The sequence below is a fragment of the Camelus bactrianus genome, chromosome 9, assembly GCF_048773025.1.
Source record: "Camelus bactrianus isolate YW-2024 breed Bactrian camel chromosome 9, ASM4877302v1, whole genome shotgun sequence".
NCBI lineage: Eukaryota > Metazoa > Chordata > Mammalia > Artiodactyla > Camelidae > Camelus > Camelus bactrianus.
This window is the reverse complement of record NC_133547.1, coordinates 11,944,959-11,963,107: the sequence shown is the minus strand read 5'-3', so window position 1 is coordinate 11,963,107 and position 18,149 is coordinate 11,944,959. Positions and strand designations below refer to the sequence as shown.

Here is an 18,149-nt window from a genome sequence, read left to right as displayed (position 1 = left end):
TTTGAGCCTCATGATTTCAGTCTGACTTCAGGGCACAGTGGCGAGATTCCCTGGTTGGTTATGTTCATCGTGCTTTCATATATCGTACCGGAGGATGACACATCCCTAAGGATGACAGCGATGTCGTATTTGGGTCCTCCCAGACCTAAGTCTGGGGAGTTGGTGTCAGAAACCACTATACATGCTGACACGCAGCTTAAATTGTTCAAGGAAGAGAAAATGCTCATTAAAATCCTTTGAGGAGGGGGAGGGCAGAGACCAGTGGTAGAGAGCATGCTTACCATGCACAAGGTCCAGGGTTCAATCCCCAGTATCTCCATTAAATATAAACAAACAAACAAACCTAATTACCCTTCCCCCTAAAATTAAAAAAATGCTTTAAGAAGTATTTACAATAGTCAGGACATGGAAACAACCTAAATGTCCATTGACAGATTACAGGATAAAGATGTGGTGTATGTATATGTATATGTGATACTACTCAGCCATAAAAAGGAATAAAATAATGCCATCTGCTGCAACACGGATGGACCCTGAGATCATCATTCTTAGTGAAGTTAAGCCAGAAAGAGAAAGAAAAATACCATATGTTTTAATATTTTTATTTTGGGGGGAGGTAATTACATTTATTTATTTTAATTATTATTTTTTAAATGGAGGTACTGGGGATTGAACCCAGGACCTCACACATGCTAAGCATGTGCTCTACCACTGAGCTATACCCTCCCTGAAAAATACCATATCACTTATATGTGGAATCTAAAAAGACACAAATGAACTTATTTACAAAACAGAGACTCACAGACACAGAAAACAAACTTATGGTTACCAGGGAGGAAGGAGGTGGGAAGGGATAAGTTGGGAGTTCAAGATTTGCAGATACTAACTACTATATATAAAATAGCTAAACAAGTTTCTTTTGTATAGTACAGGGAACTATATTCAATATCTTGCAGTAACCTATAATGAAAAAGAACATGAAAACAAACATACGTATGTATACGTATGACTGAAACATTATGCTGTACACCAGAAACTGACACACATGGTAAACTAAGATAAACTGCCTTTGTGAATGATGTAGTAATAGTAATATAAACAAAAATAGCCAGAAACACTCTGAAAATGAAGTATAATCAGAGGTTTGAGCATTACTAAACATAAAACTAGTTAGAGAATTTAAAATACAGTTTAGTAAATGATGAAGAGGCATCTTTAAGCTAAGTTAATGGGGAAAATATGGACTAGTTACTAAGTGGTACTGGGATAGCCAGGTAGCCATCTAAAAAGGAAATTTTGGATCCTTACCTCATACTGTACATCAGGATAAATTCCAAAAGGTTTAAAGATTCGAATATGAACAATGAAACCACACACACACACACACACACACCAAGAAAACCTGAGATTCAAAATCTTGAGGGTTTAAAAGAAACAAAAGCAAAAATCTTCATGCCAAAAGTCTTTCAGGAAAACCAAAAGCAAATGACAAACTGGGAAAAAAAATCCATAACTCACATTATAAGCTATTATCATATCTCATCTCACTATTTCAGTAATAGTTACTAGAGTTAATAAAGAAAGGACAAAATTATTCACGAGAGAAGTGGAAAAAGGATGTGAACAGATAGTCCGTGGAAAAAGAAATATATATGATTCAAATGAAAAGATAATTAACTTCACTCAGAATGAGAGGAAAGCAAATTAAAATTGATATACCATTTTTCAACTATATAGATTGGCAAACACCAGACATCTGATGACATTGTGTTGGCCAGGCTGTAAGGAAGCGTCTGTGTTCATCAGTTGCTGGGGGTGGGGGTGTAAAATGGTGCAACATGTATGGAAGGCTAATAAGCATTATCTATAAACTTTCAAATGAGTGCATTTGGCTCAGAATTCTCACTTTTGGAAATTCATGCTACAGATATTATACACAACGAAGAATCTAAGAAGCTGCTGGTTATAAAGTACAGCATTGTTTTTATGAAAATGCTGTTATTATGCCATCAAATGTAAGATATACCTCAATTTCAGAGACGTTGATATATGAAAAGTATACTTAGAATCACAGCAATACTGTATTTGTGCACATGCCCTATGATATGCATACTAGATTAAGATAGCAAATTTTTTGGCCAATATAAAATGATGGGAAGAAAACCTAAATAACCATCAATATATTCCTGGTTAAGTAAATTACACCATAACCACAGAATGAAATAAAATGCAGCTCTACAAAAGAATGAGGAAATGTCGTGGTTTGGAATGATCTTTAAGATAAGTTCTTACTGAAAATGCAATGCATAAATCACTAAATATAACTTGCCAACTTTTGTGAAAAAAATGAAAAGCCCCTGTATACACAAGCAGATTTGTATTTGCTTGTGTATACAGGGACACTGGAAGGATAGACAAGGTATTGGGGTTACAGATGGGGACTGAGGTAGGTAGTGGAGCGAGGGGGACAGGGATGGAAGACTTTTCATTGTACATTTTATATTTTGGGAGCTTATAAATAGATTATTTACCAAAAAAAGTATTAAAAACTGAATGAAAGATAAAACTCGGAAATTTCAGATATTTTTGAACACATAATCATGTAATATATACAGTATTTATTTTGCTTGCCCTTTGAAATGCCTCAGAAAACACAAAACCAATCTTACACTAAAAACTTCTGTTGAATCTGACAGGAAGAAAGCACATATTCTGACAATTTCACATTCTCCCCATGGCCTTCCAGTCCTAGTAACTCAGCTGGAACTCATATTTCTATCATTGCTATTTGAGAATTTCTTTCATCATCATTAGTTCCGTTACTGGCAATTTTTCTTTATCAAACCTCAATTTTATAAAACTATTCTTCACTTTAGTGAAGCAATTTTGAAAGACGTTTCTACAATGCAGGGAAAAGAATCTTTATCAATCACAAACTCAAAGGATTTTAGAGGAGTCCTTTTGACCTTTTCTTCTATTTCTTTTCTGATGCTTTTTCATGAGAAGCTTTCTTCTTCTTCTTTTTTAAACTATATTGTCATATACTTTGACTTTTAAAAGTCAAGTTGCAGGATTGGTATGACTGTCTTGAATGCAGACGTTCTTCTTTAAGTAGCTTCGTCACTAAACTATTCTCTACTTATAAACTTATCACAACCAAGTTCTTCTATCAGAGGATTGATAACTTCAGATGCAGTCAGAGCTATAGTCAATGTTAAAACATCAAAATCCATCCTTCGAGGATTCCGCTGATATTCGGCATCAAACGCCGCTTCCCTGGCTCTGCAGGCTTCCACAAATCTCCTGCGGCGTTCTTCAAGCTCCTGTATTCTGCCCGGAGCAATCGGGTAGTTTTCCAGATAGTGGCGGAGGAACTGCTGGTAATTAATTCCTAAAACTCGAAGCGGGTGACGGAGACGGAGATACGGCAATGCAGCCAGGCCTGGGCCGTTCCCCGGCCTGGACCGGGGTCTGCCCTCAGGCCCCTCTTCTTCCGCTGGGTCCGCCAATAATCGGGCGACCTCTGCCATCCGGGCGTCCCTGGCCGCGGCCACCGGACCTTCCCTGGGCGCCGCCATCGGACCTTCCCTGGCCGCGGCCACCGGACCTTCCCTCGGCACCGCCATCGGAACTTCCCTGGCCGCCGCCATCGGACCTTCCCTCGGCGCCGCCATCGGATCTTCCCTGGCCTCCACAGGCGGCGCCAGGGCTGGCTCCCGCCTCCCTCTGCCTACCTCCGCCTGCGGGATGTCACCGTTGTCATTCGCCGCGTCCGTCGACGGGACACTGCTGTCTGCGGGCAGCTTGGACATCTCCCACCGCTGGGTCAGCTCCGCCGCTCCCAGAAAAATAGGAATAACGAGACCGCACGACTAAGGGTGAGCACGTAAGTGCGCGTGCGTGAGCGTTATGCACACGGGTAAACGCTGTGTGCAAACCCACGTGCAAGAGCCTAGCGTCCGCGGCCGCCCCCTAAGAGCACACTGCGCACGCGTCATCCCGATGCGCCCGCGATCCTCCAGGTGCCTCCTAGCGGCCGGGAGAGCCAACACGTCTGAAATCATCCCCTGTTCCCCAGAACGTCGAAGGGCAGAGCTATATTTTATGTCTCAACCAGTTTAAATGTTTATAAGGAAAGTCTCACAAGATCACTTCCTGTTGGCTTTCCTAAGATTACAGCCTAGGCTATCTCTAATTCTATACCAAGATATTCTAGGCTTATGGGTTTCTTTGGGGGGGGGGTGACGTTCTTTATTGTTTTCCATTTATTCATTTGTTTATCTTCATACCAATCCTCTTAACTACTAAAGTTTTATAAAAATATTTCCTTGTTATTTTAAAAGTTGCTTTGGCTATTCTTAGACATTAATTTTTTAAATAAATCTTATTTATTAAATCTTATCTGCAATATAATGTGCAGAAAAAAGTATACAAAATGTAAATATACAGTTGAATGACATATCACAAAGTGAATATCCATGTAATCAGCATTCAGATCAAGAAATTTAATACTTCCAGTATCCCAAAATCCTTTTCCCCTTCTTATCACTATCCTCTCCTTTCTAGCCAGAGGTGACTGCTATCCTGATATTTATGGTAATCATTTCCTTGCTTTTTTTTTTTTTAAACTACCTAAGGGTACAGTCCTGATACTGTAGTTAATTTTGCTTGTTTTTTGCACTTTATGTACTCCTGTGTCTGGTTTCTTTTGCGCAACATTGTTTTTATGAGATTCATCCATATTTTTCACTGTGGTTATAAATAATTTTCTTGATAGTTACATATTCATCACCATTATTTTTAAGTATCCCATAATATTGTAACATGCATCTTAAATATTGACTTTCCAGTTACTTTCTCTTTATAGTAATTAACGTGAGAAACCTCATATAAGGATTTCACTGGTGGCGACTACCACCATGATGGAGTGATTAATGGATGTCAGCAAATTACTTCAGTGACTCAGTGTTCTCTGCCTTGTTGGGAATAGCTATTCTGAGGCATTAGGTCTTATCCGCAGATCATGAGGCTGCATTTTTATTTCCCTTGTCCAAGCACCACATTTATAAAACGCAACAATCAGCCTACGTGCTGCTTCAAATGTGGCTTCCCACCAAGCATCTCTGCAATCACTGGATGTGTGGCTTCCTTAAAAGGCAGCTTCCGGGCTAGGCTGGAGGCTCAAGGTCCATTGCTCCCATCCTCAGGCTGCCTGGAAAATCACAAATATGTAACAAAAGAATTCCCAGACTTAGGTAATAAAGTATATTATTCAAGGAGAAACTATAAATTGTAGTAATTTGCTATAATCCTACAGAGACAGACAGAATCCTGCCTTCTGAGGCCAAAAATCACCTTCCAGGAGAGGCTGAAAGTCCCTCTTCTTATGAGGGAACAGGAATGGCTTTAAACAAAATTGTGGTGTATTAAACAGAAGTGCTCATGTGGGGAGATAAGAGCAAACATCTGAAATAGATTCCAGGTTAGCTCTTGCTCCCAAGACTGTTCCCATAGCAGCTGCAGCATCTTTGCCTCTGACTCACTGCCAGTATTTCAGAAGCATTTGAGGACAATTTCAGTCACGCTGCAGACTAAACAACTAAGGAAGCTGATATCAGGAGTTCCGTGATATATTTTTACAGGAAAAAAATAGAGAAGAGAATTTAAACCCATGGTCATCAATTCATATTTTTAAAGAGGAGTGAAGAGTTTATAAGGAAAGACACAGGATCTGCTTCTCCCAAAGGCTGCAAAGCCTGAAATAATTAACACTGGTGGGAAATTTGTCCTTACTGTGAACAAAGATTTCCTTTAAAGGATAAATACTCATGTTGACCTTGGACCTTAAATCAGTACATTTAGGGCTGTGGGATGAAACCATGACTCAGAATCTGCACCTGGCTTAGGACAGTTGGGGAAATCATGATGTCATTCTTGCATCTTTATTGCCCCTGATTATTCTAGGCTTTACGACTTGTGCTCACTAGATGGGCTTGAGCTTACTTATGAGTAAGTGGTAGTTCTTTCTCTGAGCTCTGACTAGTGGATTTTCCAGATTTGCTTATTTCTCCTGAGATATTAAATGCTGTGCTGAGGTCTAAACATGATGTTACAAGCCTTGTCTCTTTTCCCAAGATTGTACTGTGCTAGATTAATTGTAAAAGTGGCCCACATTCTCCATCTTATTTCTGCACCCTTTGGACAATGAGTTTGCAGCTCTTCTCATCAAAAGGTAGATTCTTTTTCTCCGTGCCTTGAATCTGAGCTGGCCTTGTGACTTACTTTGACCAATAGGATGTGGCAGAGATGATGAGGTGTCAGTTTTGAGACTGAGCCTCGAGGCATTTCATACTTCCATTCCCGTCTCAACCATGAGAACAACTCTGAACTAGCTTTCTGGATGGTGGAAGACAATAATGGAGCTGAGGAAAGTGGTCTCAAGATCAGTCAGTCCCCAGCCGACCTACCAGCTGACTTCTAGGCTCATTGACTAAATAAATGCTTGTTATTTTATGCTACTGTGTTTGATGTGATTTGTCATGCAACATTGTTATAGCCATAGATAACTGCTCCAGAAGTTGGCATCAGGAGTTTTAGCCCTAACAAAAGGCTAATATACATAGGGAAAACGGGAAATATTTTTATTTGAGCAGGAAAAATGGTGACTCTATGTTATGAGGTAGTGAAATAATTTGGTAACCTGTTGCCTGTGATTACCCAAAAGATGGAAAATATTTCTAATGACCTGTGTTATTTGGCTAAGGAGATACCCAGGCATAATGCTGTTTACTCCCTCATGAGTATGATAAAGTGTAGCAAGAGAGGGTTGACCTATAGAAGGAACTGGCTGATTTTCCAGAAGAATTTAGAGGAAATATAGAGAGACTGTGACTTGCTAGGTTGGGAAAGGAAAGCTTTTCTCACATCCAGTCTCTCCAGCCACAAAATATGGTCAAAGTGAAAGACAGCCCGAATATAGATCAAATGAAAGGTGTGGCTTTATGATCCTTTGTTAAGAGTTCAATAATGAGAGGCAGTGCCTAGGACAGCCTCCCAACTAGACAAAAGGGTTTCTAGGAAGCTTATGGTCACAGTCCTGCAGAAACCTGATCTTGAAATAGCAAGAGATCTAGGGAGAAAGGTATATTTTATTCCTCAGTTTTATTGAGGTGAAATTGATACCTCAGTTCTCAACGACATTGTAAGTTGTACAGTGTGATGGTTTGATACACGTATATATTTTGAAGTAATCACAATAGGGTTAGTTAACACTTCCGTCACTTCACATAATTACTTTTTTTTTTTAGTGGTGGAAACATTTAAGTTCTACTCTCTTAGCAACTTTCAAATATATAATACAGTATTGTTAATTATAATCATCATGATGAACATTAGATCCTCAAAACTTACTAATCTTATAACTGTAAGTTTGTACCCTTTGTCTATATCTCCCCATGTTCCCCACCTCCCAGCCCCTAGCAACCACCAATCTACTGTCTGCTTCTGTGAGTTTGGCTTTTTAAGTTTCCACATATAAGTGATATCATATATATCCACATATAAGTGGTATCTGTCTTTCTCTATCTGGCTTATCGCATTTAATATAATGCCCTCCAGGTCCATCCATGTTGTTGAAAATGGCAGAATTTCCTTCTTTCTCATGGTAGAACAATATTCTATTATGTATATTACATATATTATATATCTGTATATCACTGTATCTATCTATCTATCTATCTATCTATCTATCTATCTATCTATCTATCTATCACATCTTCTTTATCCATTCATCCATAGACAGAAATGTAGGTTGTTTCCATATCTTGGCTATTTGTGAATGATGCTGCAGTGAACACCAGAGAGCAGATATCTCTTTGAGATCCTGATTTCATGTCCTCTGGACATATACCCAGAAGTGAGATTGCTGAGTCATATGGTAGTTCTATTCTTATTCTTTCAGAAACTTCCATATTGTATTCCATTGTAGCTGTACCAATTTACATTCTCAGCAAGAGTGCACAAGGTTTCCCACTTCTCCACATTCTTTCCAAGACTTGTCATCTCTTGTCTTCTTGATCATAGCCATTCTAACAGGTGTGAAGAGATAACTCATTGTGGTTTTGATTTATACTTTCCAGATGATTAGTTTTGCTGAGTATCTTTTCATGTACTTGTTGGCCATGTGTATATCATGTTTGGCAAAATGTTTATTCAAGTTCTCTGTCAATTTTCAAGTCAGATTTGTTTGCCTTTTTTCCCTGATATATTTTGGATATTAGCCCCTTGTCAGATAGATAAGTTTGCAAATAGTTTCTTCCATTCCAGAGGTTGCCTTTTAAATTTTGTTTATTGTTTCTTTTGCTGTGTGGGAGGTTTTTAGTTTGATGTAATCCCACTTATTCATTTCTTTTTGCTTTAGATGTCATATCCAAAAAATTATTGCCAAGACAAATGTCAGCATGCTTTCCCCATATGTTTGCTTCCAGGAATTTTAGTGTTTCAGGTTTTATGTTTAAGTCTCTAATTCATTTTGAGTTCATTTTTGTGACTGCTGTTAAATAGGGGTCAATTTTCATTCTCTGCATGTGATTAATCAGTTTTCCCAACACCATTTATTGAAGAGACAATTCTTTCCCCATTAGGTATTCTTGGCTCCCTTGTCAAATACTAGTTGACCATACATGGGAGGTTTATTTCCGAGCTTTTGATTCCATTCCTTTGGTCTATGTGTCTGTTTTTATGACAGTACCACACTGTTTTGATTATTATAGCTTTGCAATATAGCCAGAAACTTTTGTTTCAACGACTTGTTTTTTTTTGAGGAGGAAGATAGGTTTATTTATTTTTTTAATGGAGGTACTGGGGATTGAACCCAGGACCTTATGCATGCTCATTCGTGCTCTACCACTGAGTTATTACCCTCCCCCCTGGTGAGGACCTATTTTTCAACATGCAAATGGATAAGTTAGTTCCTGTCAATAAGGTTAATCAGTTTACTAGCTTTAATTTATGATTCTTTACAGTATCTGAGTTCACTTCAGAAGCAGCCAAGACAAAGATAGTCAAGATGTAGTCAAGACAAAGGCAGGTTTGTACTCATGAGAGATAGTTTCAGTCCATCCAGATTCAACAAATTGAAGTTATAAGCATATGAAAATTTGATGTCGTTTCACTAAAGATATTTTCCTTCACCCCACCCCTTGTCCCCAGGAATTAGAATGGTTTGGAATTAACTGTCAGTAGAGCTGGAAAGTTATTGGACAACTCTAGAATGCAGGTTGAATCCTGCTTGTCATCTGCCTGTCTTCAGGATTAAAGTAGACTCGGGTAGACTCAGGATGCTTTCAGGAGCACCCAGCATGATTTCTCCATGGTTTGGATCGCCAATGAGAAGTGCGTTTTGATTCTATTTGGGGAGAAAAGTCAAATCAATAGTAAGAGATTACTGAATTAAATTGCATAATTAAAAATTACTCCAGGGGGTTCTTACATTTTGTTGGTTACAAATCAGACAAATGTGGTCTTGAGCCCGAGTTCTGATGAGTAATCACCTTTGTAAATTCCAATAGATAGCTCTTGAAGCATGACTGAGATTCTATATTCTAAATCCACTGTTTCTCTAACTGGCAAGAAATTCAAGGACAAATTCTTGCCTCTGTACATTTCCCCCTTTGGTCTCAATGTGTCTGGAGTTTTGACTCATTAATTCCCCTTGTCCAGTTAATGTCAGTTTATACAGGATAAAACACTTTTCCAATATCCCACTGGATCAGAAAAAAGGAGAGGGATCAGTGTGGCTTCTGTTCGTTGTGGGTTTTGCCCAGCAAAGATCCTACCGCGGAAGAAATTACTCAAGACTTTATCAGGTCAAGAGAGTGAGAGGGAGCTGGAGACCAACTCCCTGAGCTCCTCCAAAGCTCTTGTATTTATTTAGACTAGTCAAACAAAGAGTCAAAGTAAAATACCTCATAGGAATGAGTAAGGGGCATGGCGTACCTGCAGGGATGCAGGTCAGCAGTTTCAGTTCTTGAAAAACAGAAACACTATAATCTTAATTTATATTTAGAGAAAAGGTTACAATATTGATAATACAAATGGTTATTTTAAGCCTCAAACAATCATGAGCAAGGTTACAGTGTTCCAAATAATTGATAATGAAAACCCAGACCACCACAAAGTCTCCATACAATGATTAGAAATTGTCTAAGCATGCGAAGCAGCCCAGCTGTTCCCAGCTAAGGACTAAGTTACAGTCTTCTGTGAGCAAGAACAGCCTACACCATCCACCTACGCCTGATAAGGGAAGCATGTCCTGCCAGTTAGGGCAAGGGACGAGTTATGGTTTTCCACAAGTATAAGCAGCCCTCAATCTATGACCTTGAATTAAGCAAAGCAAGCAAAGCATGTCCCTGCTTTTTACAGCAAGGAGACAGATTGTAGCAATTCCTGCTAGCAAAGCAGCTTCAAGGCAACTAAGCTAAGTTCCATAGATAAGGTGGTGACTGGTATTGAGAGTTTAGTCTTTTAAGCTTTTGGACATTTTGCTTTGAAGCAGCAGTATAAAGTCAAATATAGAAAGCATTGGTTTTTATTATACATTTCTTATGTGTTTACATAAAGGTGAGAATATGACTTGGTAAAAGCAATTATTATAATATCAAAGTTTGTTAACCCAAGTTTGCACTCCCACAGATCAACCTTGTAATAACATCTGTCCTGCAACAAATTATTTTCTAACCAAATCCTTGTAGTATGTGCAGTCACATTGCCCAATAGCTAATCAGACGAACAGTGACATCGTGCAGATCCATGATGTTAATTCAATTGTGTTATCTTCACTCCTTGTTCTTCCCAACCCACCCACATTGGAGACCAGCCTACCCTTGGTAAATATTTCACTCTAATAATTCTATGGGCCATCCTTTGTTTACTACTTGAGCACTGATAACAGTGTCTGGTACAGAGGAAATGTTGAACACATATTTATTGAATGAAATAGTAAGTTCTTATTTTTTTCACAGACCAAATTTTTCCAGCATAGCATGACAACCTCTTTCTTCTCCCCAGTTCTAAACAAATTATTTAGGTTATGTTGAGTCTCTGACCAATCAATAATCATTTAATAGACGGATGACCTAGCTCTTCTTCAAAAGGTGTATTAAAAAAAAAAAAAGATGGTCATTTTGCTTTACTCTCTAGCCTACAAATTTTTGGTAACATTCTTACGCTGTCCAAGTTTGATTTTTTTCTTGCTGTCCTTTTCCCCAAGTCACTACTGTGAACGCATCTTGGAAAGATAAATTTCCACATAAACCTCTAAAGAGAGTTCAGTCCTCAGAGGGTCATTGAAGTGCTTGTCCAGAATCCACACTCCGGTAGGACCATGAGGCAGTGTAGCCCAGCCCATGATTTCACTCGATTGTCACTCTTGGATGGGTCAGTCTTCTGCCCACTAGAGGGCAGTCAAGTTCAATTCTTGATGGAAACAAGGGCTTGATAAAAAGGAGTTCTGGGGCTTTTCCAGATTTGCTGATGGCTTGTGAGACCATGGATGCTGTGAGAAAACAATGCGTGAGCTGTCACACACCATTCATGTCTTCCTGTGAGTGTTGTCTGGGGTCATGTCAGAGTAGTGTATTAAGTACTTACTCTGCTGTTAACTTGTTGAGTGGACATCTTTTCTGGAATTTCATCTGTATTTGGAGATAGACTATTTCTGGAAGTACCCACAGAACTGGAACTGAGCTTCCCCATTCAAAATCTACTGGCTCAGTGACTTCAAATAAGCAAAAAAAAAAAAAAATTGGTGAAACATTCTTGTCTTGGTTCCTTTTTACCCTTTGTGCTTCACCGAGGGAAATGACACCAAAGTGGTCTTATTCATTCTGCTGGGTTTGTTAAAATTAGGCCGCATTCAAATAAGTGTTTCCCTAAAATTTCCCAGTGCCTCTTGTGGAGAATATTACTATGCTCCACAGAATAACATCAATCCTGGGACAAATTATTCTTTTAACCCACTGGTTCTCAGTTCACATTCCAAACACCTGGAGCTTTAAAAATTACCGATGCCCAAATCCCTTCCCTCGAGATTCTGACTTTATTGTCAGAAGCATCCTAGGATTGGGGTTTTTAAGAGCTTCCCAGGTAATTTTAATGCATAGGCAGCATTAGAACCACTGTTCTAACCAAACACTTGCAAGAGCCCCACAACTCTGGTTTGAAAGCTAATGAGAATAATCTACTCATTTGTTAATTCAGTTATGTTGTCTTCATTTCTCGTTGTTCCTAATCCACCCACAATCCTGGCCAGTTGAAACACTATGAACTATGTCACTGTAATACTCCTACATTTCCCATCCCTTGTTTATTCCAGCACTTTTAACAGTTTCTGACAAAGTATGTGTTAAGCATATATTTACTGGATTAATGAGTCCCTATTCTCGGGACATATTCTTTCACAATACCAAGGTCTCCAATATACCCAGAACCATTCTCTTTTCGTCCAAATTTTAAAATGTAAGTGACACTGTGTTTCCTGGGGAATCATTACTCCATGAATACATTGTTTCTTATGGGCTTTTACTTCACTAGGTGTATTAAAGAAAGATGGACATTTTGCTTTTGTGTCTAGCCTGTAAGACCAAGCTTACAAAGGAAAATTTCTGTTGTGCTTGATATGACTCCACTGGCTAGGAGAGCATACTCCGGCAGGAGGCTGGTGGATCTCCACATCAGGGAGAGACACTGTTCTCACGTTTCCCAGACCTATTGGAGTTTCACACATGCTTTTCTTTACAAATGAATGAATACTGCCAATGATGGGAAACCGTATTCATTACCCCAAGGGCATTATAAATAACTCAGGCTGAGCCCCTGAAACTTCTAGCCCTCGTGATTCTCTTCTAAATGCTTTTGAAGTTGTCCCACCTCCCTGTGCACGGCTCTTTGCCACGTGTGATAACAAAGGATGTGTATGTGTGTGTTTGGAGGGGATGTTACTTAGTCTCTTCCCTGTCCTAAGGATGTACTATGTACTTACAGGAACACTCAGAGGCCACAGCTGAAATGGTCAGGAACTTGAACTTCGGGGTCATTCAGATTCAAGTCCAAGCACCTTTCCTTTCCTTATGGTTTGTTTGGCAGCAAGCACCTCTTTCTCTAGGCCTGACCCTCTCATTAGGGGGCAGAAACTCTTTCCCAATGTATGTGGCCTCCTTGGGATCCCTCAAGAACCAAGTGAAGAAGACTCCAAGCTGGTTTCAGAAATCCAAGGAAATTCCAGGTGATTCTATGAACCTTTCGATGTCCACCGGCAGTGTCAGAGCAGGAAACGGTGAAGCCCAAAGTGAACTCTGAAGAGAAACCATTAGAATGTGTTTAAAGTTAAGGAGATGGCTACATGTTACCTTTGAATGTCACCAGTTTAGCAAAGCCTGCTGCTACTGTAAGGCTGTGGGACAGACGTGTAATAAATAAATACAGGGTAAACAATTCAGAAACTGCTATATTCTCAATCAGTGGGAGAATATTTTTGCTGAAGCAAAGAGCTCTTCTTCCCAAAGAATCATTCCAAATGGTTCTAAAGGGAAATCCAGATAAGTAACCCCAAAGGATGACTTGGTGTCCATCAAGCATTTGCAGTGGTAATAAACACCACCAAATTCTTAATGGTTTATGACAATAGTTTATGCTTTTTACTTACACCACATATCTGCTCTGGGTGGGCTATAGCTCTGCTCTCCGCACCTTCCTCAATTCAAGATTCAGCCTGAAGAAGCCTTGCCTATTTGGGACATCCCATTCATATGACAAGATGGAAAACGTAAATGATGGAAACGGCCAATGCTCTTCAAACTTGTATTCAGAACTGACATTTATCACTACTGCCCACATTTCACTGGTCAAATGGCCAAGCCTGACGTCATTGGGTGGTAGGTCTACTCCTCTGTTGAGACCAATAACATAACTGACCTCCCCAATGCACTTTTGTTGTTGTTGTTAGTTGAGGTCCTGGGGATTGAACCCAGGACCTTGTGCATGATAAGCACTCACTCTCCTATTGAGCTATACCCTCCCCGGTGAAGGCATTTTGGAAGAACACGTTAAGACCTGATAACTGTGATTCTGTGTGGGGTTGCAGTGGGAACTGAGTACATGGGGAAAAGGCAAGGAAGACTCTTCCCCGTATTTTTTATACCTTTTCTCTTATGAGCCTGGTGAAGCTACTACCTACTCAAAAAATAAAATATATGAAAGTGTAGAAGTTAAGCAAAAATATGTCCTTTTCATATTTCAGATGTTCTTGAAAACACTTTAACACATAATATATACAATATATGCTTTGTTGTATTTTGATTTCACCTGTCACTTAAAATATCTTGGAAGAGACAAGATTAATCTTCCACTAAGTAATCAGTCTTTATTGGTTATGACACAAAGGGATTACAGATTCTGAAATTTCCGAAGTTCCTCAGTAGACCTCCATTCCTAATTTTCCAGATGTAAGTTTAGAAATTTGGGCCTTGTAGTTGTTTCTTTACTCATCTTGGTTAATATCCATGGGTTTTAGTATTGGCAAGTTGTTGAGTCAAGTTTTATTCTTGTAAAACCAACCTTTGCAGTGAGGCAAACGTAAGATACTTTCTACAATGCAAGGGAAAGAATCTGCATCAATCAGGATTTTTCTAAAAACCTGCTTCAGAATATCCAATATTTATTCTACATGTTTTCTGTTGTTTTCTGCTGACACTCTTCCCTTTTTTCCAACGGTGCAAGAATTGCTTTCTTTTCCCTTATTTACAGCCCGCCTCCCCCCAATAAAACTGTTTTAGTTGTAGAATTAGCAAACGACTCTGTGTTACATGAATTGAAAAGAGAATGAATGGCAGGATTCTCTAAACGTAGTTTCCTCTTCGATGTACAGGACATTGTGTGTAACTATTCTCCGACTTTCAGCCAATCGCAGCCAAGTTCTGTGGCCAGACGACTTAGAGCCACAGATGCAAAGAGATCTTCGATAAACGTAAAATAATCCAGGTAGACGTTGGGGGTAACGCGTTCGCCAGCTGGCTTCGTGGGCTACTTCCCTTGCTCTACACACATCCAGAAGCACCCAGTTGGGTTCGTCAAATCCTCTTAGCCGGCTGCCGTGGGCGCTGGGCACCTCTTCCCCACAGGCTGCGCTTTCCCGAAGCCAGGCCCGAAGCCAGGCCCGAAGCCCCCGGGGCTTGTGCTGGGGACGTGTGAACGCAGCCAGGCCGGGCCGTCCCCGTGCCCGGCCCGCTCTCGGGGTCTCCCTCGGCCAGCCCTGTCCGTCACCCGGCCTTTCCCGGGTTCCTCACGCCGCGCTGGGACCGCCTCCCGCCAGCGGTAGGACGTCGCGGTCGCCATTCACCGCGCCCGTCGGCGGAACACTACTGTCCGTGGGCATCTCTCGCACCTCCGACCGCGGGGTCAGCCCGTACGCGCTCTGACAAAACGGGAATAACGTGGCAGCGCGATTGCGCATGTGAATACGTGCGCGCGCGTGAGCATATACTCGCGAGAGTGCGCGTTTAACTCGCGGGTTTATGTGGAGGGAGACGCTGCTGACCAGAATGTTACTCGTGCTAAGTTTGGGCCAGGCTGCGGTTGCTCCGAGTCCCAAACGAACGACGAGGGCTGCTTCCTATTTTAAAATTTAGTCAAGTAATTCTTGGTAAGACACCTACATCATCGATATTTCGGTCCCTGTCCTAATTTAGAAAGCTGTGCACATTTTGGTGCTGGAGGCCTGAAACTGTTCTCCGATGGCTGCTGTTACGTCGGATACTTTTGCCCCTCTTGACGTTCCCCTCGTGCTTTTCTCCTTCCCCTCCCGTCTTCCATTTCCCCCTCTTTCCCTTCTTTTCCACCCTCTCTTCCCCTGCTACCTCCTCCTTCCACCTCTCCCCGACTTCTCTCTCTCTTATCCTTTTCCTCATCTTCTCTCCTTCCGTCCTTTCGTTTTCCTTCTCCCAGTCTCCCTCTCTTCCATTTCTTCCTCCCCACCCCCTAACCCTTGCCCTCCGTCTCAAGTCGAAGTCCTTCTGGTAGGCCTCCCTGCCTACTCTACTGTTGTGACTCCCCGAAGTTTCAGCCCAGACCGCTTCTAACTTCTAGCAGATCTGTCTTCCAGACTCACTTGTAATGCCACCTTTTCTATTATTTGTTTTTTATCGACACCAATGCAGTATGTCTTACTCTGATTGTATCAAGCACTTTAATATGTGATCTGTTGACATCAAATGAAGCTGAGTCTTCCCTCCTAGTTCTTCAAGATTGTCTTACCTATCCTTGACCTTTTTACACTGTGTGTGAATTTTTGAGTCTGAGAATTTCTTTAAAGTCCTATTGGGATTTTGCTTAGAAATTCATGACTGCTTCGATTAATTTACGGGAGAACTGGAATCTTTAAAATTGATTCTTTTCCATTCATGTGATGTGTGTGTCCACTTATTCAGGTTTTGTATTACATTCTGTAAGTTCTATAGGTTTTTTTCCTAATTGATTTGTGGACATAGATAGTAAAACTGTAACTCGAATGAATGAGAAACAAATTCAAAATAGAGTTTGCTTGGGAAGGTGAGTAAAGTGGAGGCAGTGGGGAGGGACAACTAGGGAGATTATAAGGTACTAACGTTTTATTTCTGAAGCTTGGTGATGGGTATATGAATATTTTGTTTTTTTAATTTTAATTATTCTGATTTGTTTTGTAAGTTTTATGTGCATAATTTCACAATTTAAACAAATCCTTCGTGCCTTTTATTTGATTGAATTTTAGGAGCATTAAGGGTTTAGTTGCTATTGTGAATAAGTTCTTTATTGCAAATGGACTCTTAAACTGGTGTATAAGAATGCCATTGGTTTTCATGTCTTGTCCAGTAACTTCACTGAATGTTTGTAAGTTCTAATAGACTTTTAAAGTTTCTTTGCCAATTGTTAATAATTTGAGCTTTCTCTCTTTTTTCTTGCTCAGTATACCTAAAGGTTTGCCAGTTTTGTTAATCTTTTCAAGGAACCAACTTTTGGTTTTTGATTTTGTCTATTGTTTTTCTCCTTTCTACTTCATTTATTTCTTTTCTCATCTTTATTATTTCCTTCTGCTTGTTTTGGATTTAGTTTGCTCTTCCAGTTTCTTAAGGTGAAAGGTTATTTATTTGAAAATTTTCTTTTATGTTAATTTAGGAATTTATAACTATAAATTTCCCTGCAAACATTGCTTTTGCTGCATCTCATAAGTTTAGGTATGTTGTGTTTTTGTTTTTATTTATCTGAAAATATTTTCTAATTTCTCTTGTGATTTGTTCTTTGACCAGTTGGTTATATAGGAATGCGTTGTTTAATTTCCACACATTTGTGAATTTCCCAAATTTCTTTCTGTTCTTGGTTTCTAATTTAGTTCCATTGTGCTCAACATACTTTGTATGATTTCAGTCCTTTAATGTTTTTGAGAATTGTTTCATGGCCTAACATGGTCTATTCCGGACAATAATCCATGTGCCTTTGAGGAGAATCTGCATTCTCTTGTTGTTGGGTGAACTGTAGATTTCTGTTAAACCTAATTGTTTTATAGTGTTGTGCAAGTCTTCTATTTTCTTTTTTTCTTTAACATTTTTTGTTGATTTGTAATCATTTTACAATGTTGTGTCAAATTTCAGCGTTCAGCACAATTTTTCAGTCATTCATGGACATATGCAGACTCATAGTCACATTTTTTCTCTGTGAGTTATCATAACATTTTGTGTATATTTCCCTGTGCTATACAGTATAATCTTGTTTATCTTTTCTACAATTTTGAAATCCCAGTCTATCCCTTCCCACCCTCCACCCCCCTGGGAAAGTCTTCTATTTTCTTGATCTTCTGTCTAGTTGTACTATTCATTATTGAAAGAGGAGTATTAAAGTCTCCAATTGTTACTGTTTTTTTATTTTTTAAATTAAATTAAAAAAATTTTTTTTTGTTTTGGTGGGGGAGGTAATTAGATTTATTTATTTATTTTAATGGAGGTACTGGGGATTGAACCCAGGGCCTTGTGCATGCTAAGCACGCAGTCTACCACTGAGCTATGCTTCCCCCCTAGATGAAATGCTGCCTTTTACAATGTTCTTCTTTGTCTCTAGTAATAATT

The 18,149-nt window shown here is 39.7% G+C and overlaps 1 protein-coding gene across 1 annotated transcript; it reads right to left on the bottom strand.

Annotated features, from left to right (window-relative positions):
* Nucleotides 1-2,603: 2,603 nt before the first annotated feature.
* LOC105062846 (EP300-interacting inhibitor of differentiation 2) lies at nt 2,604-3,981 on the bottom strand. The gene has a single exon (XM_010947236.3). It carries the CDS (start codon nt 3,810-3,812, stop codon nt 3,129-3,131), a length of 684 nt encoding a protein of 227 aa, XP_010945538.1. The 5' UTR covers nt 3,813-3,981; the 3' UTR covers nt 2,604-3,128.
* Nucleotides 3,982-18,149: the final 14,168 nt, after the last annotated feature.